Below are 24961 nucleotides of genomic sequence, written 5' to 3' on the forward strand. Positions count from 1 at the left end.
CTCTGCTATCGTCGGTCTCTTCAAGGATGGTGATGATGAGGAGTACAGAGAACTGACTCAGAACTTTGTGGAATGGTGCCAGAGGAACTGTCTGCAGATCAACACAGGTAAAACAAAAGAACTCGTGGTGGACTTCCGCAGGTCCAAACACTCTCCTTCTGTGCCAGTGAACATTCAGGGAATGGACATTGAAATCGTGAGGTCCTACAAGTACCTGGGTGTTCACCTTAACAACAAGCTGGACTGGACTGACCACACAGCTGCCCTCTACAAGAAAGGACTGAGCAGACTACATCTCCTGAGGAGACTCCGGTCCTTTGGTGTGCGGGGGGCTCTTCTCAGGACCTTTTTTGATGCTGTGGTGGCATCAGCCATCTTCTACGGAGTGGTCTGTTGGGACAGCAGCATCTCCACTGCTGACAGAAAGAGACTGAACAAGATCCTCAGGAAATCCAGCTCTGTCCTGGGGTGTCATGTTGACCCAGTGGAGATGGTGGCAGACAGGAGAACTAAGCCCAAAACTTTTTCTGTTTAGAGCCTAACATGCATTTTAAAAGAAAGCGCTTAATCATATATTACAGCCTCTACACATCTACAGGTCCTTCTCAAAAAATTAGCATATTGTGATAAAGTTAATTATTTTCCATAATGATAAAAATTAAACTGTCACATATTTTAGATTCATTGCACACCAACTGAAATATTTCAGGTCTTTTACTGTTTTAATACTGATGATTTTGGCACACAGCTCATGAAAACCCAAAATCCCTGTCTCAAAAAAATTAGCATATCATGAAAAGGTTCTCTGAACGAGCAGTAAACCTAATTATCTGAATCAACAAAGTAACTCTAAACACCTGCAAAAGATTCCTGAGGCTTTTAAAAACTCCCAGCCTGGTTCATTACTCAAAACCGCAATCATGGGTAAGACTGCCGACCTAACTGCTGTCCAGATGGCCATCATTAATGCCCTCAAGCAAGAGGGTAAGACACAGAAAGACATTTCTGAATGAATAGGCTGTTCCCAGAGTGCTGTATCAAGGCACCTCAGTGGGAAGAAAAAAGTGTGGCAGAAAACGCTGCACAACAAGAAGAGGTGACCGAACCCTGAGGAAGATTGTGGAGAAGGGCTGATTCCAGACCTTGGGGGACCTGCGGAAGCAGTGGACTGAGTCTGAAGTAGAAACATCCAGAGCCACCGTGCACAAGCGTGTGCAGGAAATGGGCTACAGGTGCCGCATTCCCCAGGTCAAAGGTCAAGCCACTTTTGAACTAGAAACGGCGGCAGAAGTGCCTGACCTGGGCTACAGAGATGCAGCACTGGACTGTTGCTCAGTGGTCCAAAGTACTTTTTTCGGATGAAAGCAAATTTTGCATGTCATTCTGAAATCAAGGTGCCAGAGTCTGGAGGAAGACTGGGGAGAAGGAAATGCCAAAAGGCCAGAAGTCCAGTGTCCAGTACCCACAGTCAGTGATGGTCTGGGGAGCCATGTCAGCTGCTGGTGTTGGTCCACTGTGTTTTATCAAGGGCAGGGTCAATGCACCAGCTATCAGGAGATTTTGGAGCACTTCATACTTCCATCTGCTGAAAAGCTTTATGGAGATGAAGATTTCATTTCTCAGCATGACCTGCCACCTGCTCACAGTGCCAAAACCACTGGTATTACTGACCATGGTATTACTGTGCTCAATTGACCTGCCAACTCTCCTGACCTGAACCCCATAGAGAATCTGTGGGATATTGTGAAGAGAAAGTTGAGAGACCAAGACCCAAAACTCTGGATGAGCTTAAGGCCATCGAAGCATCCTGGGCTCCATAACACCTCAGCAGAGCCACAGGCTGATTGCCTCCATGCCGCATTGAAGGCTGCAGAAGGATTCCTGACCAAGTATTGAGTGCATAACTGAACATAATTATTTGAAGTTTGACTTTTTTGGTATTAAAACACTTTTCTTTTATTGGTCGGATGAAATATGCTAATTTTTTTAGACAGATTTTTGGTTTTCATGAGCTGTATGCCAAAATCATCAGTATTAAAACAATAAAAGACCTGAAATATTTCAGTTGGTGTGCAATTAATCTAAAATATATGAGTTTAATTTTTAGCATTACATTATGGAAAATAATGAACTTTATCACAATATGCCAATTTTTTGAAAAGGACCTGTATGTAAAGCCTGAAAAGTGTTTTATCATCATTGATATGCTAACAGAAATCAATATCCAGCCAGGAATTATCTTACCCATTTGCCCCATTGACCTCCTTCACTTTTTTTAACAGGATGTAAACAAACACACTCACACTCGCCGGTTGTCTGTACAATTTTAAAAATTTTATTTATGACAATATCTCGTTATTTAGTTTGTAAAGTACTCCAGCAAAAATGAAACATTGGTCTCTTTTCAAAAGAACGTCAGAGCTTCCATGCATGGCGTACTATATAAAAGCTATGAGTCATTTCTGATTGAAAAGTAACAAAAATGACTAATCCAAAAGAAACGTCTTGGAAACGCACGTGTGATTCTGCAAAAGTGTTCTTTAGGTAAAATGATTGTACTTCTCTGGATTTCGAGACAAAAACAGACACTAAACAGCGCAAAAAATAACACTGGACAGGTAAGCAAAGCGCAACTCGTCACATTGGAGACTTGTGTCAACTCATCCGAGAGTCAAGATATGGCTGACGCGTTTCTGACAGAAGCAGCATTTCGGGGACAGAGGCCGAGCGTAAGGACCAGACCGGCAGCGTTAGCAGCAGCAGGGCACAGAGGAGAGAGTAAAGAGAGAACTGCTGAGGACAGGATGAACATAATGCACTTCAGACGCCAGAGAGCTGCGAACGTACAGACTTTGATTCGCGAAAGGCAAACAGACAACGTTTATTCACAGAGCCAGACGGGCGTTTTCTGGCCTTTACAAAGAAATACACGGGGAAATGAAAAGACAAGCAAAAAGCTCCAACCCTTCCTGTTCACCCAGAGGAAGACCTTTGTAACATAGAGCTAAATAGTGCAGATATGACACCTAACTGTACATCAGACTTTTCGTATCTGCAAATCAATCAACCACCATAGCATCTGTAATCTCCCTGTACGGACACATGCAACGTCATCGTCCTGCAGTCGCACACAAAAGAGAAGCTCCACTTTCTTTACAGCTTACGGTAAAAAAAAAAAAAAAAAGCCTGCAGTACCTTAAAAGTGTGTGCGGTTCTGTGCAAGGAAGACAACACAATCATTGTATGAACATTGTTCTCTGGAGGGGGAAAAAAATGAATGAGGAAAATACTGTAGCTGACGTCTGGTTCAGACATTTTACATGTGCTATACACGAACTTTCTGACGCCGTCCTGCCAGGACGACGTTACGTAGCGGTTCAGAGAAACGTCCAATTCTCACCCTTTTCTCGCTCAAAGTCGACACAAACAACAAGCAGTTGGCACTGGTTGAAATGGAACATTATGTTTTCTCATCTATACAATTCATACAAAAATAAAAAAATTAAAATTGCCCCAATGGTAGCATCTTTTCTTCTGATTTTCCTCTTTCCATTTCGTGGTTTTTCTGTATGTTTTTTTTTTTTCTTCTTACTCATAGAGGTAGTGGCTATTTAGGTAAAGGGTGAGGGACAAAGTGTAAATTAAAAATCTCTCATAGAAAATGCTATTTTGTTGTCTTACTTTTGACCAGAGGAATCTCTAAAGAACAAAATATAATACTGCAATCACATACAAAAGTAGTCCTTCATTTGTACATTTTATACAGTGTTCACACTTAAGCGATTTTCTCTCACACTTCTTATTGATTTTTTTTTTTTTTTTGTAGTTTAGTTTTTTTCTTTCTTTAAAAGGCAAGAAGAATGGTGTGTTTTGGAGTAGTTATGATGAAGGTGACGGACAGTCTATGCCAGGGGGTCCACCAGGGGCTCCTCGTCTCCACGCGATAGCAGCTCCTTCTTCTCGTCTGTGCTGGCCAGGGAGTTGCGGCTGTTGTGAGCGCCCATGTACAGGGTGGCGTACACAGGGTTGGTGAAGTTGGTGGGCTGAGAAGAAATGAGACGGGAAAAAAATCCCAGTTAGCAAATACAGTCGCCATCTACTGCCCTGCAGGATTATCCATGCACTTTGAACTTTTTCCCCCATTTCATTATGTTTCAGCCCCAAACCTCAATTTTTTTCCCCCCCCATGTTCCATAGGGGGCTCCGTACTTTCCATCTCATCTGATTGAGCTTGACCCTTTTTTTTTTTTTTTTTTTGAGAGAGAGAGAGCGATGGACAAAAAAGTCCATCTGTAAATGTCCAAAGCTGGAGGAGAAATACCCAAGACCTCCAGCGAAAGGACACTCTATAAAGTCTACAAAGTAGCTTCATGCCACACTTTAAAAATTTTTAAAGACTTTTTTTTTTACGCTTCAATATGTGACTCTTTGTGTTGGTCTGTCACAAAATCCCCCAAAAATAAAATTTATGGCTGAAATGTAACCGTTCAAACAAATTCAAGAGCTATGAACACTTTGGAAAGACAACATATTCAGGACTGAATGTTTGAATCTACCTTGTCTGGGTCCAGAGTGAAATCTGCATCCAGGAGCTCCCCGGCATCATCGTCCGGCTCGCCCTCGTAGATCTTGTACGCGGGGTTTCCGATCTCGACGTTCATGGCCCCGTTGGTCATCCTTTGGTGCTGGAAGCCCTTCGCCCTAAACATCAAATTCACAGTCAGACTTTAGGCTTCCTGACGTGACTTCATTTGAGCCTGATCACTGCAAGCAGGGAAATGTCCACCACAACAAAGACACAAACACAAATCAGCAGCACTGATGTAGCGAAGGCCCAGACCTGGATATTAAGCTCTATATTTTACTGCAAATTTATCTCAAGTTAGTCTGTCTTCACAGAATCTCCTACCTCTTATTATGAAAAAAACAATGCCACAATACAAACCACACCACAGTACAGTACAGCACAATGATGGACAAGAACATCAAAGCTCTAGATCCACGATACAGGCAGATCTATTTCATGTTTTCTTTTTTTTCAATAGATCTGCTCTGAGGAAGCTGATCCTGTCGGCTCAGAAACTCCAGTAAAAAAAATGGCACAAACATCGACCACAGCACCCAACACTGCGCAGCGACCAAAACGCAAAACGTATGATTAGGGAGAGGAGAGAGAATCAGAGTGCAGAACAGAGAAATGCAAAGTACGGAGGAACGCCTGGCAACCATTACCGCGAGCGCTTGGAGCCGGTTTTTCCGGGCCGGCTAGACCTGAGGAGCGAAAGAGATTAGAGAGAGGAGAGTAAAAGTGAAATTAACTAAAAAAATATATAAACAAAAAAGGGACAGAAAGGGAGAAAGAGAGTACAAAAGTATAGAGGGATTGGGTTGTCAGGGTGTTACGGACCCTCTCATTCTTTTCCTGTACCACAACAAGGCCCCTGCGGCGAGGAGAACCAGCAGCAGCAGGATGAACACCGTGACCACAATGGAGGCTGTGCCTGCAAACACACACACACACACACACACACACACACACACACACACACACACACACACACACACACACACACACACACACACACACACAAATGTAAAACAAAAAACACACAGCCAATCTGATCATGATTTCAACTTTCATGCCGATTTCAAGCAGCAACTTACGTCCACCTGAACCGGTGCTTTCTGTGATGTTGGCCACGGACTCACAGCGATGCCCTGACCAGCCAGCAGAGCATCTGCACAAGAGCAAAGGTTTTCATTATCCCACTGCGACGGCAGAGTGAAGACAACAAACCCAACACACAGTCCTCCTTACCTGCACTCTGGAAGGAGGCTGATGGGATTTATAGAGCACTGGCCGTTGGCACAGTACTCGTTGGGGTCACATGTGTAACAGCTGGGCTGGTTTCTGCCATTCGGGCAGCTACGGCCGACAGAAAAGAACCGGAGGAGAGGTTAATGTTATCCACGATACGAGGAACGCTGCGGCCGCTTTTGTTGGTGTTGAAAAGAATCACAGATTTAAAAAATATATATTTACTGGGTGCAGAAAGAAAATCTGTATTTGTAAATAAATATTTTTTTAATCAAAATCATGTAAAATTGAACTTCTGGTTGTTCTGGTGAACCTGGTTATCATTATCTTGGTGAAAGACCCAATGAAATTATTTTAGAGGTTCAATGTTTCTGACGGCTTGTAGTTTCATGGTTGTAATGGGGTCTTGGTGCCACTATTTGCTAAAGCTCTCTAGCATTTGGCTTCAGAGATTTTCCCCCTTCTCCAGTCTTCTCTTCAGTTATTTAAACTTCTTAACATACGTTAGAGGCGGACACGTCTGAGCAAGTAACTATTCTGCTGAAGGCGTTTCCTGACTCATGATGATCATGATCACATTCCTGATCATGTGGGGTAAACATGTCTAATAGCCATTATGTTACTAAAATAAAAGATACATTTATTTAAGGGAGGTTTATTTTCTTTTTTCACCGAGTGTGACAATGAACACGAAGTCTGTGTCTTACCGACAAGTGAAATCCCCCGTAGTGACGAAGCCATCCTTGGGGATGCACTCGCCGTCCCGACAGTAGTGACACCTGTCGATCTCGCAGGCGGCGCCGATGTACTGCGGCCGGCAGCGGCACGACTTGGCGCCGCTCTCACTCTGCAGGCAGGTACCGCCGTTCAGACAGTGGCCTTCGCAGCTTCCTGCTCAAACACAGGGACACATGTAACACTTAATGAACGCGCTGAAGAAACGCACGGCACAAATGGCACCAAAAATAAGATCCAACGATGCTTTTATTAGATTTTGTACGGCAGCTAAAAATGAGGTCTCTGCTCTCTGATAGTCCATCTCTGGTGCTAAAAATCACGTGTTTTCACCTGCTTGATAATGAATAATAACTCAAGGTATTGCTTTCTGCCTCAACAGTAAACGATGGGAACACTCACTGTATTGGCACTGGTCGCCCAGGAAGTCAGCAGGGCAGCGACAGGTGGGCTGATTCCCAGCACTGACGGTGCAGTTGCCTCCATTCTTGCAGTAATTCTTGCATGTGTGCAGGTTGCAGGTGGGTCCTGTGAATCCTGTCGGGCACCTGCAGGTAGGCGAGCCTGTGGGAGCGCAGACGTGTTAGACGACGAGCAAGAAAGGGTCTCGAGAAGCCACGTCTTAAACTCGTACGTTACCTGTGACGTACGAGGGCGTGCATGTGCCTCCGTTCCTGCAGTAGTCCTTGCACTGGTCGATCTCGCATCGGTCGCCTCTGTAGTTCGGCTGGCAGCGACACTTTGGCTGCTTGTGGGCGTTCAGGATGCAGCTCCCGCCGTTCATGCACTGGATGTTGCAGGGACCGCTGGGGGGAGCTGCGTGCGACAAAAGCTCAGAGTCACGCGAGAGCGCTCACAGCGTCTTCTCCTCATGTTGCTTTCGCCGCCCACGTACAGAGAGGAGACAGCGTGGGAGTGGGCAGCTCCACGCAGGTGCCGTTGTCCAAGGTGCGCCCGTTGGGACACGTGCAGACCGGACCGCTGGGGCTGAGCAGACAGAGCCATTCACACTTCTTCCTGTCACAGGGATTGTTCACTGGAAGGAGGAGAAGGAGAGAGGGAGTGCTGAAAAGCTGTCAACACAGAGATTGTAGTTCCTCTGAGAACCACTAGAGGGAGTCATTGTGACCGTGAGGTTTAGAGAGGATGTCTGTTGGTCTTTTCAACAGTTTCAGAAACCAGAATAAAATTGGATTTATGAAAAATATGGCATTTAATTTAATGTAAAATCACTGCATGGTGATGGATGCAGAAATTGAAAAAGAACATTTTAAACGGTTCACTAAAAACACTTGAAATGCTGTTATTAGGACAACTAGAAGACAGTTATAAATGTCCAAGGTTCTCAGAGACACCAATGTGACCTCAAAGGTGTTTTGATTATTGTTTTCATGACGTCAAGTACTCTGATGTTTTTATAGCTGAAAATCAAAAGTGTGTGGAGTGTCATCCCATTGCAAGTTTCAATAAAATGATTCAGTTTGTTGTGCTGCTGTCTTTTTCAAACTAACACGTTTTTTTCTGAGAGGCAAATGCTGCCACCAACACCAAGTTATTTGTCCCAAACTGTGAAGCAGATTTTTTCAAGTATTAGATGAACAAATCTAGTCAACAGTTTTTGTTTTTTTAAACGCGAGAACCATTTTAGGAAAAGTCATAATTGAGACGTTGGTGGTTCCAGTGTTCAGTAAACACGAGTTGTTGTTCACTTTAAGCTCGTCGTTCTGTTTGTTCCATTTCCTGCCTTCACTCACCATCGGGCTGCTTGTATCTGTGGTGCAGCACCAGGTCCGTGGCGTGGTTCACGCCATTCGCCAGGTTCTCCACGGGTCCTCTCCCAAACTTGTTCACTCTAAACACAGAGTTGTTCATGTAGGTGACGCCGTAGATGTGGTCCTCAAAGACGTCGATGCTGAATGGATGTCGGAGCTCTGCAGGAGAAACAAAGACACAGAAATGACAGGAGCTGAGTCCTGGACTAATAAAACGTGTATAAGGGGTCAAACTCAAGGCCTGAGGGCCAAATGTGGCCCACCTTAGCTTTTCATGTGGCCCTCTAGTCTACAGAGGGATACAATAATATACCCTTCAAGGCAAAAGTTGCATGTTTCAAGATTTCATCAATCAAATCAAACCGGTTTTAATCCGTTTACTGCTAAATTACTATCAGTCCCTCCAGTTTTTTGTGATTTCACACAAAATCATGCAATCATGCAAAATCAACACATCTCATACTTTTATGTATGCAAATTTTTTATAGAAATTGTCAAAAACACCGGGTTTAAATGATGCCAACTCCCCCCTGCAGGTGGCAGTATTTTTTGTTTCTACTACAGTGCTGTCTCAGCCTTACTTGGTGCCAGGTTACATATACAGTCTGTGATCGACGTGGAGAGTTACAGTCACACGAAAGTATAGATATTGCAAAATTCCTTGGAAATATCTCTAAAGAATGGATTTTCATTGCAAAGGAAACAAAAGTCGCGAAACAAAATCCTGGAGGGATTGATGAGTGTGAAAAGATGCTGACAGCTTTTATTACTATCAGATCAGTTTCTTCATGGGTTTGATCAACACATTCTGCCATTTTTTCCATTCAACCCATGACGTGCATTCATGATCTTGATGCGGTGTCTCTGACAGCCACTCAACTGTTTTGTGCGTTTACAGCCACCACCACGTCGCTGCCGTCCAGCCTCACGCTGCAGATCAGGGAAAGTTTGGCGTCGGCCCAGTACAGACGCTCGTTGAAGTAGTCAACCGCCAAACCTGGGAAAACAGCATCAGGAAGGTTTAACGGCGACCTGGTTATGTTCACCAGACGATCGGGGAGAACTGCGTGTCGGTGTTTCACCAGTTGGCCACTGGATGTTTTCTTCAACCAGAGTCTCTCTCATGGTTCCGTCCATAGCCGCCGTTTCTATCTTGGGATGGTTGCCCCAGTCGGCCCAGTACATTTTCCTAAAGAGTAAGATGTAAAACATTCATCTATTGCACTAATCTTCCTCCAGATCACCGTTTCAAATGTCTGCCACTGACCCTCTCTGGGGGTCAACCACAATAGCATGAGGCTCGTCAATCATGCCAGAGATCAGGGTCTTGTGGTGGCGTCCGCCGCTCATCTGCGCCACCTCGATGACGTCTCTGCCGGAGTCGGTCCAGTACAGGTTCCCCGCCACCCAGTCCACAGCAATGCCTCGGGGCATCTTCAGCCCTGGAATCTAATCAGAACCAGCATGGATACACATATTTCATATTAGCTCGTCCAATTCTCTGGCAGGACCGCGCGCGACGCGAGCGAGAACGAAAGCGCCAGCACCTCGAAGTTGATGACCCGGGAATCGGTCTGCCGTCTGTTCCGGTTGCTGTTTTGAGAGGAGGATGAGGACGGCAGGTCGAAGTAAGAAATGCGCCCTATGTGCCAGTTGGTCCAGTAAAGGCGATTGGTCTTCACATGCAGGTCCATGGCGTCGATGCGCACGTTGGCGTCGCCCTGGAAGGTCAGCTCGTAGCGCCAGTTTGGCACAGAGGCGTCCAGGCTGCGGATTTCATTGTCGTCCCCGAGATAAAGCACATGTCCTTGAGCTGGACGGGGACGAAAGATAGAAAACGGGCGTTAGAGAGCTGCGAGAAAAAGCCTGTTAAAGGGTTAGTAGGAGAGTAAGACTGTAACGACATCTTGGATACGTCACTTTCCCTATTTGAGAAAGAAAAGAAGAATTAAAGCTCACTCAGCACTGCCCTCTGGTGATCAGCAGGGATAAAATAGAGCCAACATTTTTTATGACATTCTGATTTATTGAAATGCGCTTGTCATGTCTTACCATCAGCCTTGCAGGTGTTATTTATTTTGCTGAAATACTTGTGGCAGCTGCACTTGTGGGAGCCTTTGGTGTTGTTGCAGATGTGGGAACAAACTCCAAACTGCTTGCACTCGTTCTTATCTGTGAAACACCCGAAGGCCGTCGCGCCTGCGTTAGCCGGAACCCAAAGAGTCGAGAGGGAAACACCGAAGCGATTCTCGGACATCCTTACCCTGGCACCTGTTCTGTCCGCTGGACTGGAAGCCGGGTTTGCAGGAGCAGAAGGAGACGGTGCCGTTGATCACACAGTGCGCTTCGTCTCCGTCTCCGCACATGGTCACGTTGCTGCGGCATTCGTTCAGCGTCGTGTCTGCTGCGGATCAAACGGGCCGCATACAGTCAAGCGCTGCTGATGTCTATCAGCGGCCATCAGACAAGTGAGGCTGCAGCGCACCTTTCTTTTCACAGCTCATTTCGTCGGAGCCGTAATCCTCGCAGTCGTTGAAGTGGTTGCAGAGCAGATCGGTGCTGATGCAGCGACCGTTGGAGCACTGGAACTGGTTCTTCTGGCATACTGGCTTCAACGGATGTGTTGCTAGAAATAAATAAATAAATAAATAAATAAATAAATAAATAAATAAATAAATAATGGGCCCAAATAAGTTTTCTCCAGCTCACGGGAATTAAAACCAAAATCAAAATAATTGATGAAGCTTCTGGCTTAAATGATCCCTTATTTATTTTGGTTTTATTTCAAGGATCGAATTGCTCTGATAATCTTTGAAAGTGGTTCCTGATCAGCAGATTTTCTTTAACTTTTTTTTTGCTCCCCAGCTGCTTTAATTACCCATTTGGTACTGAGAGTATACTCTGCATGGTGTGTGCAAAAGAAGTGGATAATAGGAGGGACAAGGCCTAAAATACTATCTACAGCAACAACAGTATATTCCATTTTTATTTCTTTTTCTTTCAGCCAAGAAGTATTTGGAAATCATCTTCTTGGCATTAAAAGCTCATATTCTGCCTTCTTTTTCATAGATTCAGCTAAATTAATGAAGTTAAATTGTGTCTTTGTGTTAGATTTCTAGCAGGTTGTCTGTTATGGTTTAGCCTTTTTATGCCTGAATAAAATGGTGAAAATGGTCCGACATTGAAAGGAAACACTGATCAAGGCACATCTTAAAGACAGACTGCTCCGCTGGAAGCAAAACAATTTAAATTAGGCACGAATCTAAACTCTTGCTCTCTGACGTTTTTTATTATTGATGCGGCAGGAAAAAAAAACAAACAGAATAAACTCACGGCAGTTGAGCTCGTCACTGTTGTCCCCGCAGTTGTTCACGCCGTCGCAGCGCTTTGACACCGGCACACACACCCGGTCGTTATGGCAACGGAACTGCCTCGTGGGTGGGCACAGGAATTTAACTGGTGGACCGACAGAGCGGAGGATCAGGTGAAGGAAAAAACATAAACCAATCCCGCAGACAGGAGGAGGACAAAGAGGCCGAAAGGTGAAACGCGGCAAATCTCACCGCACTCTGCTGGGTTCTCATCAGAGTTGTCTCCGCAGTCGTCCTCGCCGTCACACATCCAGTTAAGAGGCTTACACAGCGTGTTGTTGCACTGGAATTCATCGTGGAAGCAGTGTTTGTCCACTGAGACGCCGCAGCGAGAGAGAGAGAGGAAAGACATACAGTATTCAGACCACTGCCGTTACAAACCGATACTCCATTGTACTTTAATGGGATTTTAAGTGAAGGCACACAAAAAATAGCACATCAAAAATGTTCGCTAACCTCTGAGACCTTAACAGGACAGCAGAATTTGTACTGAGTTTAAATCTGAGTTTATTTACAAAATAAGTAACTTCTCAAGGGATTTAGTTGCAATGGATATTTTTGGGAGTGTCAAACTGAAGGGGGTAAAAACATTTTTTATACTTGCAACATCTTTTCTTAGATTTTCATTTGCAAAAATTTGAGTTTTTTTCACCCCCATTATCTTCACAATTATACACAGTTTTAAGAGGAGATAAGATACATAAACCAGAAGAAGGTTTGTGGTTGTAATGTGACAGATCAGAGGAACGTTAAGGCAACATAATGATTCTGCACGGCGCTTCATGTCACCAGCTGAACGCGTGGACATGTCTTAGTCTCCTTGAGGAGGCAACCAGCGACGTGCTCACCAGGACTGTCGCAGTTCTCCTCATCGCTGCCTTCTATGCAGTCGACATCGGAATCGCAGCGCCAGCGGATGGGAATGCAGTGACCGCTTTGGCACTGGAACTGATCACTGTCGCACCACACTTCACAGCCATCCTGAAGCACAGTCAGAGTGTTGTCATTTTTAGCTCTTCTCTACTGTGACAGATTTTAAAAAGTTGAAAGAAGGAAAAAAAAAAAGTAAATAAAAATCGAGCGATACCTCGTCTGACCCGTCGGCACAGTCATGGTCCCCATCGCACTTCCAGCGGCCAGCAATGCAGCGGCCATTCGTGCAGGCAAACTCGCTCTCTGAACACTTTCGAGGCACTGAGGGCGGAGAGAAAAGAGGCTTTGAAGAGTATGAAAGGATGATTAGGGGAGCATAAAGAGCAGAGGGAGTCAGTCAGGAAAAGGCTTAAGGAGAGGATAACTAGAGATGTTCAGAACAGAACAGGAGCAAGGACTTGTCACGTAAAATAAGGCATTTTAATTGCATTATAGGGATGGTATCAGTGGACGAAGAAAGGAGAAAAAGGATTGCAGAAAAGATCACAAAAGCTGGAGGAGAAAAAAAAAAAAAGCAAGACCGGGAGTTTGAAGGTTGAGGTTGATCTGAAACAGCGACAGCACCTACCTCTGGCTCACAGCGACAGGCCAGTGTGAAATGCAAAACAGACATGAGATGATGTGAGATGTGCACAGAGCCGACCAACTGACCAGAAATCAGTCGAGGAGCTACAGCAGACAGAAAGTGAGGAGCGACACATTTCTTACCGCCTCCGTTTTCCTTCCGACAGCAAAAGCTCATGCAGGGTTACAAACGAGCTGGTTTGCGTTCGCACAGTGAGCTGTGCTTCTTCAGTTTTATTAGCAGAACCTACCGCACTTCTCCTCGTCCGAGTTGTCCCCGCAGTCGTTGTCGTAGTCGCACTGCCAGCGGCCGGGCACGCAGCGGTTGTTCTTGCAGCGGAACTGGTAAGGTTCACACGTTCTCTCGTCTGCGCACAAACAGGAAGGGTCAGGCTCTGCAGAGCGACGTCAAACACACTTCCTGCCTCTGGGGGCGGAGAGGCAGAGCCGTTCCTCACCGCACTCGTCCTTGGGCTCGTCGGAGGCGTCGCTGCAGTCCGCCTCGGCGTCGCACTTCCAGAGCGCCGGGATGCAGCGGCCCGAGTCCTTGCAGCGGAACTCGTCCACGCCGCACGTCATCTGAGCTGCGGTGCGGAGGAGGACGCGAGCACTTCAACAGACTCGCTTCGAGAAGCAGGCATGTTACCACGGTTTTATTTTAAAGGCTCATCTTACTGCAGTTGGCGGGCTCATCAGATCCGTCCACGCAGTCATTGTCCCGGTCGCAGACCCAGACCCTCGGGATGCAGCGCTTACTCATGGCACACTGGAACTGGTTGGGAGCACATGTGACCTCCGCTGCAACAGGAAGGGACACATTTGAGCTATTGTAGCAATACTGCATTAGAACAAACTGTTATGTAGTATATTTTAAAAACAACATGGTTTTCTTTCATTTTGAGACAAAATAACTGAGGATTTAATCTAATCCCCTTTACGGTAACGTAACACCTTATGACATGTAGAGATGTGCGATACTGCATATTTGCGCAAAAATTGTCATTTGAGAGAAAATGGAAACAACATTTAGAAACTACAATACCAAAACAAAACAAGAGGGAACCAAACACTAACATATTGATCTTACCACGCTATTATCAATTCATTGCTGATAACTTGGTATTGATATTATCTATATTTTGGATTGATTCACCAATCTCTAATGACAGCAGTCGTTCAAATTTCCCCCCCAAAAAGTTTCACAACGTTGGAGAACTCAGAGAATCTTTCACAACTTCTCCTTCCACCAGGTTCGTGGACCGGTCATCTCCAAAGTTTGAGTCAGGACTCCAATGAGTGACCTGAATCAATATGTGAGGCCAAGCGATTCTTCAAAAACATTGGTGGTATAGCATATTCATGCTGCGTCCTTGAAGCTGATTCAGCATCTGCTGTTATAATACGACCATTTAATTGACATGGTAGTAAATTTATTAGTTGGTCTCTTTTTAGGTCAGACGCTGAAAAGTTTAGGCATCGCCGTTTTCTTTTCTGCTTCCCTTCACAGGTTTCCTTGAAGATTTAGCTCTGGAAACCGAAATAGTGATTGAAAAATATAGATTTCTTTTGCTGCTTTGGCCATAATGTTTAGATCATCATGTTGCTGAAAGAACCAGTGATGACTCCTTTTCGTTTTACCATCAAAGGCCACCAGATTTAAATTTAAAATGTCCTGATATTTCAAGTTCCTATCCCCTAACGAGGTCCTTGAAGAGTTTAGTGAGAAACAGGCTATCTGTGGCTAATGGTTATCAGGAAGACTCTAACATATTGTGGGATAATGCTGCAACAGAAACAGTGAAAACTGTAAAACTCCTGACCGCCGTCACGAAGCGCCGAAACTAACAAACATCAGAGACGACTTACGGCAGTCCTTTTCATCCTCTCCGTCGCCGCAGTTGTCCTGGCCGTTGCAGCGGAAGATTCCTGGGATGCAGCGGTTGGGGTGAGTGCACTTGAACTGACTCGGCAGGCACACGTGAATGTCTGAGAAAGTGAAGTCCATGAAGAATGAGTGGCGCACGGGAAAAAGCGTAAAGAAGCCATTATGCGTGTGTGAGTGTTTCTACCGCAGTTGGCTTCGTCAGAGCTGTCCTGACAGTCGTTGTCTCCGTCACAGATGTAGGCAGGGTTGATGCAGATGCCGGTGCCACACTGGAACTGACCCGGCTTGCACTTAAACTCAGCTGTAGGGGATCCCAGGCACAGCATGTCGTTACAACACGGTATTCCTAAAATGCCAACAAGAAAACCGACAGAAATCGACCAGAGTCTGGCTAATCGCTTACGGCAGTCTGCGGGCTCATCTGAGCGATCCCCACAGTCGTCCTCCGTGTCACACTTCCACCAAAATGGGATGCACTTGTCATTTTTGCAGACAAACTAAAAGAGCAGATGATAAACATTCTTTTTTTATTTATTTTTTTCTAAAGAGGAAAACAAGCCGTTCAGCGACACCTCTGCACAAGCTCACCTGGCTCGCCGTGCAGTTGGACAGACAGCGTTTGCCGTCTGCGGCCAGGTAAAAGTTGGTGGGGCAGGCACACTTGTAGCCCCCGCCAGGCGAGAGCAAACACAGGTTACTGCAGCCGCCGTTGTTTATCTGACACGGATGGCCGGCCACTGGTGAGGACAGAAGGGAACGTAAACGGCGAGTGTGAAATCGGACAGAGACGTCAGAGCGGGGAGAGGCGCGTACCGTCAGGCTGGCGGTACGGGTGGAATACGTGGATGTCCATCGGTCTGTGCAGGGTGCTGATCAGCATCGTCTTGTTGGTCCCCTGTGTCTTGTGAGCTCTGTTGATAGATTTAGTTTCCCAGTCTGTCCAGTAGATGTACTCCTCAAACAGAGTCATGGCAAAGATATGAGGAATATCCTGAGAGAGAACTGCAGGAGCGCACACACACACAAACACACACACATGAACACACAGGACAAGTGAAGCGGAGTAAAAAAAAAAAAAAACAATAAAAAATGTAGTTTTAAAAATGTGTTTTTAATTATCTGTGCGTTACCGGTGTGTCTGCTGGCTCCGTCCATGCTGGCGAACGCGATGTAGTCCTCTCGAGCGTCCGCCCAGTAGATGCGGTCGTTGATGAAGTCCAGGGCTAAGCCGTTAGGCCAGGTGATTTTATCCTTAATGATGACACTCCGGTTGGTGCCGTCCATCCCGATCCTCCCAATGTGAGGGTTGTCGCCCCAGTCAGACCAGTACAAGTACCTGTCAGGGAGTAATATTACTGCTATTGTTCAGGCTAAAGTGTTCATGCCATTAAAACATATCACTTTTTGTCAAAAACACTTTAATGTGTTTTATTGGGATTTTAAAGGAAAACAAAAAAGTAGTGAGGGTAATGATATATTTAATGTTTCATACAACAATTCAGTTTTGAATTGCCAATTCTAACATAATGCATTCTTTAATCTGAATCATTTTATTGTGGGACTTGGTTCTTAGGCCCGTTGTCCTACTGGAAGGTGAACTTCCTCTAACTGTTTATTTGTTGCAGGGTTTTCCAGCATTTATATGTGCAGCTCCGGAAAAAATTAAGAGACCATTTAAAATGATCAGTTTCTCTAATTTTACTTTTCATAGGTAAATGTTTGAGTAAAATGAGCGTCGTTTTTTTATTCTATGAACTACTGACTACATGTCTCTGAACTTCCAAGCAACAATTTATTATTTATTTGCAGAAAATGAGAAACGGTCAAAACAGCAAAAACAATGCTGTGCTTTCAGACCTCAAATAATGCAAAGAAAAGACGTTCATAATCATTTAGGGACAACAAAACTAATGTTTTAACTCAGAAAGAGTTCAGAAATCAATATTTGGTGGAGCACTGTTTAGATATGACAAAACTGTTTTTCACATTTTGCCTGGTGAAACAAAAGGTTTCACCGCCTAACTTTTGCACTGCATGCCCACGTGTCCACTTTAAACAACATCGACATCACAGTGGAGATGCAGGACTCGTCTGGTTCCTGATCGCTCTCACCCGTAGCGAACGTCCACGGCGATGGCACGTGGCTCCCTCAGGCCGCTATTGACCAAAACTGTCCGGTACGCTCCGTTCAGCTTTGACACCTCTATAGTGTCCCGTCCCTTATCACACCAGTACAGGTTTCCTCCGACCCAGTCCACCGCCAGACCGTCAGGATTGTTGAGCAGCGTGCGGTGAAGAACCTGACAGAAGGACAAGAAGCTGTCTGTATGTAACATGGATGGGTCTAATTATTTCTAACATCCTCATCCTCAGGCGTGAGGATGAGGATGTTAAGCAGGCCGGCAGCTTTAATTATCCTCTTATCGTTCAAAGGCAAGACGCTGCAACACCGACCTGAACGTTGCTGCCGTTGATGTGCATCCGTCGGATCATGCTGCCCTGCGTGTTGACATCTGTCCAATAAATCATCTGCTGCCGATAGTCGAAGTCCAGAGCCACGGCGTTGTTTAAGCCCTGACAGCAGCAGAGAAGCCGGATTAGTTTTACGACACGATAAACGTCTGCAGCGTAATCATCCAAATGACGCATGGGGCTCACCTGTTTGAGCAGGGTGTAGTTGGAGCCGTCCAAGTTGAGCTTCCTCAGGTAATAGCGGTTGGCAAAGATGAGGAACGGCTCCTCGTCTGCAAGGTTGAGAGCACGCATGAGGGGATTTGCCTGAAACACGTGACTGTCATTCAACTGTCGCTTTCTTACCAGAAACAGATTTGCATATCGTTGGGTTCTCCGGACTGAGCTGGAAGCCCTCCACACACAGACAGTGGTAGCTGCCATGGGTGTTGATGCAGCGCTGGGTGCAGGGGTAAGAGGTCACGCATTCGTCTATGTCCACGCACGTCTTCCTGTCGTCTTTGAGACGGAAACCTGGGTGGCAGCGGCACTGTGAGGGAGAAAAGGAAGGAGCTGGTCAAAAAACAGCAAACATGGATACAAATGTTTCCTGTCAAACATTTAGAAGAGAAAATACAATTTATAAACATACTATGAATTTAGAGCAGCTATTTATTTAAGGGAGGGAGGAGGGAGGGAGGGAGGGAGGGAGGGAGGGAGGGAGGGAGGAAGGAAGGAAGGAAGGAAGGAAGGAAGGAAGGAAGGAAGGAAGGAAGGAAGGAAGGAAGGAAGGAAGGAAGGAAGGAAGGAAGGAAGGAAGGAAGGAAGGAAGGAAGGAAGGAAGTAAAGAAGGACAAAAGAAAGTAAAGAAGAAAGAAAGGAAGGAAGGACAAAAGAAAGTAAAGAAGAAAGAAAGGAAGCAAGAAAGAAAGGAAGCAAGAAAAGAAGAAACCTTTAGAAAATCGGGCAGATAGAGAAAACAGGACATCACATGCGGCTGTCCGAACTCTTTCCAGCACAATGTAAATATAAATCCAGCTCCAGGCTTTCCGCTCAGCACACGCTTCGTTTCCTGCTCACCTTGAAGCCTTTCTTCAGGTCCTCACAGAGCTGCGAGCAGCCGCTCAGCTTACTGTTCAGACACTCGTTGATGAAGCAGTTCAGCTCATCAGAGCCGTCACCGCAGTCGTCCTTATGGTCGCAGAGCAGAGCCTCAGCGATGCACTTTCCATTACTGCAGGCGTACGCGGTGTCGTTGCATTTCTTTTCTGTTCAGCGGAACAAAGAAATTAAATGAGAAACAAGCGGAGAGAAAAGTTCACTCGAGCTGATGACATTTCAAAGATCGCTTCTGAGGTTATTTCTAGTCTATTGAGAAATTTTTTCAGCTGCCAGATATGATCAAACTTTTTCCTTTCAAATACGCATTTTTTTACTCAATGTTCAATGAAACATTTATTGTTGTTGTTGGCAGATTATCTATTGTTTTCTCTGCTTTAATGTTGTTTCTATTTCATATTCAAATAATTTCCCGCCTTTTTTCCAACTTTTCTGGTTTAATTAACCTTCCTAACCCAGGAAAATCTAATTTTATGAATAATCATTTTTACTACATTGTCCTGCGCAAGACTGACATCAACTGTCATAAATAAAGTTATGCATAAATCTGAATAAACAACTAAAATAATAATAAAAAAACCCTGATATTCCAATTCTCATTTTTATGCATTTATCTGAAGTCTAATGTTACAAAAAAGGCATTAAAATCTTGAAGCAAATTTTCATTTCCTAAACGAAAAATTCTAAGAAATGCAACAAATACAGTTCTGGAAAAAATGAAGAAATTAAGAGCCCACTGCACTGAACCCCACTGGAAACCTTCTGGTTTTTCCACCGAATATTGATTTCTGATCTCTTCCTGAGTTAAAACATCAGTATTGTTGTTTCTAAATGAATGTTTTCTTTACATTGTTTGAGGTCTGAAAGTGCTGCATCTTGTTCGTTATTTTGACAATTTCTTATTTTCTGCAAATAAATACTAAATTGCTGCTAGGAATTTCTGAGACATGTTGTCAGTAGTTCATGGAATAAAAGAACAACGTTTTTTTTTACTCAAACTTATACCTACAGAGTGAAATCAGAGAAACTTATAATTTTGTGGTCTCTTATTTTTTTCACAGCTGTGCGGCGTGTCTGCATCTCACCTGGACTTGAGCAGTGAGGGTTTTTCGGCGCTTCGTCTGAATGGTCGTGGCAGTCAAACTCTCCATCGCACTCCCAGGACTTGTGGAGCAGACAGCTCCCATTGGCGCAGCGGAAACTGTCAGGACCGCACGGCGGGTAGTCTGCGGTGACAAACAGCGAGTGTGCTCAAATAAAAGTGGCAGGAGAAGGAGGAAACGTTCGAATGATTGGCCCATTAGGTGGAAGACGGCCGCTTACGGCACTCGGGGGACTCATCGGAGCCGTCTCTGCAGTCTTTGTCGTGGTCGCACACAAAGTGCTTGGGGATGCACTCTCGGCTCTGGCACATGAACTCATCCCCGCTGCATGTGTCGTTGAAGACTGAGACAGAGATCATTTGGTGAGAAAACAAGTGATTTGTTTCTTCCTCAAACAGAGCAGAGGGTTTCAGCTCACCACATCCTGCTGTGACGCTCTCGTCGACCCCATCGGGGCAGTCTTTGTCGCCGTCGCATTTCCAGCGTTGAGGAATGCACACATTTGACCCAGGACATCGAAATGTCCCCGGACTGCAGCTTTTATTCTCTATAAAAGAAAAAAAATGTTACAGCTCAGCCACATATTTTATTTTATTTTTTTAGAGTATCATAAAAAAAACAACCATAAAGCCACAGCCAGGAGAGCTATCCTCGCTTTTATATACAGTGCAGGTGTAATTCTACCCCTTAAACGTGTCTTTTTTCACATTTTCTCATCACGCAGCCACAAGCCTCAAAGTTTACTAAGTGATCTTTAAATGACAGAACAACAAGGGGTGTAAAACTGTGAAATGGGAAATGTCTTTCAAAAACTCTGAAAAGTGTGGTGGGTATTTATAATCAGCCCACCTTAATAAACATTTTTAACGTTGATTCTTACATTCTTTGCAATCCAGCCCAGGGTATATAAGATTATTGGAGGCTGAACACAAATACATGCCGCTATTTTCAGATTTTTATGTGTAAATCACTTCAATCGAATATGAATATTGCATTATACAAATGTGTATTTTTTTGATGCGACAAAATATATTTAGCGCTTACTGCAGTGAACGTCCTCGTCGCTGCCGTCGCCGCAGTCATCCGCCCCGTCACACACCCAGCGGCTGAAAATGCAGCGGTGGTTCTTGCACTCATACTGCGACGGCGAGCAGACCTTGTCTACATAAAACAAAGATAGGGGCAATGAAAGAGGCGTCGCTCCTCCGGGGAAAATAAGAATCCATCAGGATTTCAGCTCGTCTCGGGTCGTACCGCAGTTAATTTCGTCGGCACCGTTCTCGCAGTCATTTTCACCGTCGCACGTCCAGCTCATGGGGATGCAGCGGTTGCCAGGGCACGCAAAGAACGGCAGCGGACACTTCGTCCTGCCGGAAACTGACAGAGCAAAGTTGGCAATAAGCCCTTTAGTATGAGAGGAAAAGGCTTTTTCCTGTATTACAATTAAGTTCAAATTGTTCTCTTTTTATTTTCCTGTTCCTTCTGGCGTAATCTAAGATGAATACTTGACGCATCAGTCGATGAGGATTCAAAGCACCTGGGCAGTTCCTTTCATCTGAGAAGTCTCCACAGTCGTTGGCGCCGTCGCATTGCCATGAGGGGGCGTAGCAGAGCGTGGTGAACTCACACTTCTGAAACATCACACTCTTCACTCCCAGATGGAAGTAAGAGGAACAGTCCGTGGGAGCTTCGCGAAGAAAAACAAACAAAACTGAAACCTCCGAGCGACATGCTGAGTTTAGCATAAAATTATTTACTGTTCCGTCCAAGAGACTGGATCAACTTACGACAGTTCATCTCGTCGCTCGCATCCTCACAGTCCACCTTCTGGTTACACTTGCTGGAGTTGGAGATGCAGCTTCCGTCTCTGCACTGGAACTGATCGGCGGAGCACAACGTGGCTGCAGAAAGTGTTCAGGTAAATTAGCATTCAGAGCTGGAAAACTCAGCAGTTTTTACTTTAGTTTTAAACCCTTTCACAATCTTTTTTAGTAATTTTAATCCACTGCTCTCCCCGCTTTCTCAAAGTAAGACTCACTATTGCAGAAGACTTCATCCGAATTGTCTCCACAGTCATCCTGCCCATTGCACCAGGAGCTGTGCCCCACACAGCGGCCATTTGTGCACCGCCTGTAGCCATTCTTGCACACGCGATTGGCTGAGAACCAGAGAGAAATGGGGTCAAATTACTAATCACAGATGGAAAAATAAGTGATTGTACAGAGGAAAGAGTGTCCTCACCACAGTAGGACTGTTTCTCATCAGACTTGTCCTTGCAGTGAGCCATGCCATCACAAGTCAGAGTGTAGTTCACGCAGTCTCCGTTTCCGCACTCAAACTCATCAACGCCTGTACACGTGGAGTTGACGCCTGAGGCACAAACAGAGGAGGGCAAAGGTGAAAGTTTTCAATTTACACCTAATTAAAAACCAAAATTAACTCCAAAATATCTTTGTTTTTTTTTTTTTTGTCAAAACTTTTATTTTTTAAATTATTAATTGCAGGCTATTCCCTCAGACGTGTGATCAGAGAGCAGAAGCAATAGATAGATTGGGGAAAACATCCTCATAAAATAGAATCTAGTAAGAAGCATTAATGTTTGATTATGGAGCCACACATGTTAACCCAGACTGTTTTTAATTAATCTTCCTCTCGTCGTACCGGTGCAGGTGTTGTCCTCCAAAAGCTTTCGTTCGCCACGGCAACCGCAGGTGACTCTTCCTTCAGAGCTCAGCAGACACAGGTCCTGACATCCTCCGTTGTGGACTCGGCAGAGAGAGAACTCACCTGTGCAAACATGAGGATTGTGAGAAGTAAACAAAACTGAACATGGTACCTAGAAATTAAACCTTGCAACTACGGCAAGACCATTTATATATAGCAATCACACCGGATCCCAAGTAGAGAAATCCAGAATTTTCTCATGCTTGAATGTCAAGCCCTCAGATCCAGATATCTATACTACTTTAAGGTTTGCATGTTTATCTGCAAGCAATGGTGTTGTCTTAAAAATGTGGTTAAACAGAGAGAATCTGAATTCATGCGCATAAAAAGGAACAAAAACCTAGATCAGCTTTTTCTGCACATTCAAGTCAGGTTATTTTTGCAGAGAGCTGCAATAGTGACAAAGTAATCCCTCCACACATCATGCTGAGCCCTAACTTACAGCTGTTTGTGTCGTTGGCCACGGCAACAATGCCCATGGGCTGCTGGGGGATGTCGGCGCGCAACACCTTCATTTCACCCCCGGTGTATTTGTCTGCCCGAAGCACAGCCCTCCTGACCCAGTCCGTCCAGAAGATGTAGTCTCCGTAAACGGCCAGGCCAAACGGATGGACCGGCTCGTTCTTCAACACCACCTGAGGTGGAAATAACAGTTTATGACATCAGTTGATCAGGAAATCACAACCACACATATTAGTGATTCTTGAGAATAGGGACAAAACAGGTCCTATGGATAAAGCACAAAATTTGAATAAAATATACAGAAAATATAATTTTTTCAAATACCTGGATAAACTAACCTGGGTCATGTGAGCACAATAGTGTATATTTTCCTGGTGTTTGCTGAATATTTTTTTATTTTAAACATTGTAGTCGGTGGATGATGCCTGTAAAAGCCCTTGTTCAGGAGCAGAACTCAATACATTATAATAGTTTAAAACAGTTAAAGAAATACTAAAATTATATATTATAACAATTAAGTATAAGTAGTCATATAAATAATTGTAAAAGTATCAATAAATTGAATTAAAATTAATTTTTATATATTTTCCAACTCCATTGAAATTTGTCCCTAGTTTTTGTCAACATCGTCAAACATAAAAAGAATGTAAAAAAAATCAGGCATTATTGGGGGGCACCAGAACTTCTGAGGACCCGTGACCACTTCCTTTCTCTTCCTTTTCTAAGAGGGCTAGTTAGCTCTGGTTAGCTTATGTTATTCTTTAGTTTTTTTCTAAGTTGTTTGTCACAACCATGATGTGTCAACACCATAACTGACCATTTACAAAACTTTGATAAAATTTTGTGAAATAAAAGCTTAATTTTGGTATAATGTAAAGATTTCATGGACCTGATGAACTACAATATGACAATATGGCCTCTTTCAAAATAACATCATATAAATTGAGGTAGTTTTGTATTTTGTCAACTCTGTCAGATGTCAACTCCATCAGAGTTTTTGTGACTTTCAGTGAAATTGTTGACACATCTCACTTAAATGTGCAATTAATTCATTTGAATGTATTTAAAATAAATTGCATTACTTCACATGTATCAAGTTTTTCATTTTACTCACTAGTTTGTCATCACCTTCAGCTCTGCGTCAACTCCGTCATGCACTGTCAACTCCATCAGATGGACTTTTTGCTGTTTTTTGTTTTAAATAATATATTTTTTTTTTGTTTCTTGAGAAGCATTTGTCTGTAAAAATTAGTAAAACATCACTAATAGGGTCATTAAAAAATTTTATATTTATTTTGATAAAGGTGATAAAGTTCTGGGTCAGGTCGATTAAAAATGCAATTTAAAAAAAAAAATGTTGCAACTGGGAGCCTGTACCTTAGCATCTTTACATTTCCCAAACATTATTTGTCATATTTGCATACATAAGGTTGAGAAATAAATAAAAAAAATGGGGAAAATTAAAACCCATTTTGTCCCTAATTTCAAGATTGGCACAGCCACACAAAAGGTCGGATGTGTGATATGTGATTACGTACGTATCTCCGACTGCCGTCGTACTCGCAGCGCTCAATCTTGTCAAGCGTGGCATCAGAGAAATAAAGCTTCTCAGCTCGGTGGTCGATGGCCAGCCCGTTGGGGGTCCTGATATCTGTGCCGATGATGACCAGGACGTTGGAACCAGCCAGCGTAGCACGCATGATGCTGGGAGACTGCTCATTCCAGTTGGTCCAAAACATCAGGCTGCAGGCAGAGATACCGCAACACAGACATGGTCAGCGTTAAGAACAAACGTGAGAAAGTTAAAAACCCAACCAGCTCTGACCTCTGACACTCGTCAAGCACGAACGCCCTCGGGTGGTCGTCTCCCGACATGGTGACCACGGTGTTCCGGTCGACGGCGCCCCAGCGGCTTTGGTCCACGGTGTGGCGGGTGATGGTTGACGTCGTGTAACTGGTCCAGTATAGCATATCCCAGCCCCTATGGTACGCCAAGCCCTCCACAGAGCCCACGTCTGACACGG

At 44.5% G+C, this 24961-nt stretch overlaps 1 protein-coding gene across 7 annotated transcripts in view; it reads right to left on the reverse strand.

Moving 5' to 3' along the window:
- Nucleotides 1-2312: 2312 nt before the first annotated feature.
- Nucleotides 2313-24961, reverse strand: part of LOC103465345 (low-density lipoprotein receptor-related protein 1-like) — a 110972-nt gene continuing 88323 nt past the window's right edge. For 2 of the 7 annotated variants that reach the window (XM_017304762.2, XM_008410075.3), the window contains 49 exons: nucleotides 24763-24952; nucleotides 24476-24680; nucleotides 22918-23110; nucleotides 22413-22538; nucleotides 21993-22121; nucleotides 21790-21909; nucleotides 21539-21652; nucleotides 21289-21438; nucleotides 21006-21128; nucleotides 20796-20912; nucleotides 20170-20298; nucleotides 19972-20094; nucleotides 19734-19874; nucleotides 18610-18797; nucleotides 17896-18079; nucleotides 17737-17822; nucleotides 17533-17652; nucleotides 17191-17378; nucleotides 16209-16414; nucleotides 15892-16080; nucleotides 15667-15815; nucleotides 15482-15575; nucleotides 15263-15379; nucleotides 15060-15179; nucleotides 13869-13991; nucleotides 13652-13777; nucleotides 13445-13561; nucleotides 12784-12890; nucleotides 12545-12677; nucleotides 11889-12011; nucleotides 11659-11781; nucleotides 10811-10951; nucleotides 10589-10726; nucleotides 10378-10497; nucleotides 9873-10138; nucleotides 9593-9774; nucleotides 9408-9514; nucleotides 9206-9322; nucleotides 8308-8484; nucleotides 7449-7589; nucleotides 7193-7369; nucleotides 6956-7117; nucleotides 6526-6709; nucleotides 5819-5926; nucleotides 5665-5738; nucleotides 5408-5501; nucleotides 5233-5271; nucleotides 4557-4701; nucleotides 2313-4043 (listed from right to left, as the gene is read on the reverse strand). In XM_017304762.2, the coding sequence (XP_017160251.2) occupies nucleotides 3903-4043; nucleotides 4557-4701; nucleotides 5233-5271; nucleotides 5408-5501; nucleotides 5665-5738; nucleotides 5819-5926; nucleotides 6526-6709; nucleotides 6956-7117; nucleotides 7193-7369; nucleotides 7449-7589; nucleotides 8308-8484; nucleotides 9206-9322; nucleotides 9408-9514; nucleotides 9593-9774; nucleotides 9873-10138; nucleotides 10378-10497; nucleotides 10589-10726; nucleotides 10811-10951; nucleotides 11659-11781; nucleotides 11889-12011; nucleotides 12545-12677; nucleotides 12784-12890; nucleotides 13445-13561; nucleotides 13652-13777; nucleotides 13869-13991; nucleotides 15060-15179; nucleotides 15263-15379; nucleotides 15482-15575; nucleotides 15667-15815; nucleotides 15892-16080; nucleotides 16209-16414; nucleotides 17191-17378; nucleotides 17533-17652; nucleotides 17737-17822; nucleotides 17896-18079; nucleotides 18610-18797; nucleotides 19734-19874; nucleotides 19972-20094; nucleotides 20170-20298; nucleotides 20796-20912; nucleotides 21006-21128; nucleotides 21289-21438; nucleotides 21539-21652; nucleotides 21790-21909; nucleotides 21993-22121; nucleotides 22413-22538; nucleotides 22918-23110; nucleotides 24476-24680; nucleotides 24763-24952 (6866 nt within the window). In that variant the 3' untranslated portion in view covers nucleotides 2313-3902. Of the gene's footprint in view, nucleotides 4044-4556; nucleotides 4702-5232; nucleotides 5272-5407; nucleotides 5502-5664; nucleotides 5739-5818; nucleotides 5927-6525; nucleotides 6710-6955; nucleotides 7118-7192; nucleotides 7370-7448; nucleotides 7590-8307; nucleotides 8485-9205; nucleotides 9323-9407; nucleotides 9515-9592; nucleotides 9775-9872; nucleotides 10139-10377; nucleotides 10498-10588; nucleotides 10730-10810; nucleotides 10952-11658; nucleotides 11782-11888; nucleotides 12012-12544; nucleotides 12678-12783; nucleotides 12891-13444; nucleotides 13562-13651; nucleotides 13778-13868; nucleotides 13992-15059; nucleotides 15180-15262; nucleotides 15380-15481; nucleotides 15576-15666; nucleotides 15816-15891; nucleotides 16081-16208; nucleotides 16415-17190; nucleotides 17379-17532; nucleotides 17653-17736; nucleotides 17823-17895; nucleotides 18080-18609; nucleotides 18798-19733; nucleotides 19875-19971; nucleotides 20095-20169; nucleotides 20299-20795; nucleotides 20913-21005; nucleotides 21129-21288; nucleotides 21439-21538; nucleotides 21653-21789; nucleotides 21910-21992; nucleotides 22122-22412; nucleotides 22539-22917; nucleotides 23111-24475; nucleotides 24681-24762; nucleotides 24953-24961 lie in introns of all 7 variants that reach the window. The other 5 variants (XM_008410077.3, XM_008410074.3, XM_008410078.3 and 2 more) reach the window with 3 other exon arrangements.

The sequence above is a fragment of the Poecilia reticulata genome, chromosome 5 (genome assembly GCF_904066995.2).
Source record: "Poecilia reticulata chromosome 5, P_reticulata-male-v2, whole genome shotgun sequence".
Lineage (NCBI taxonomy): Eukaryota > Metazoa > Chordata > Actinopteri > Cyprinodontiformes > Poeciliidae > Poecilia > Poecilia reticulata.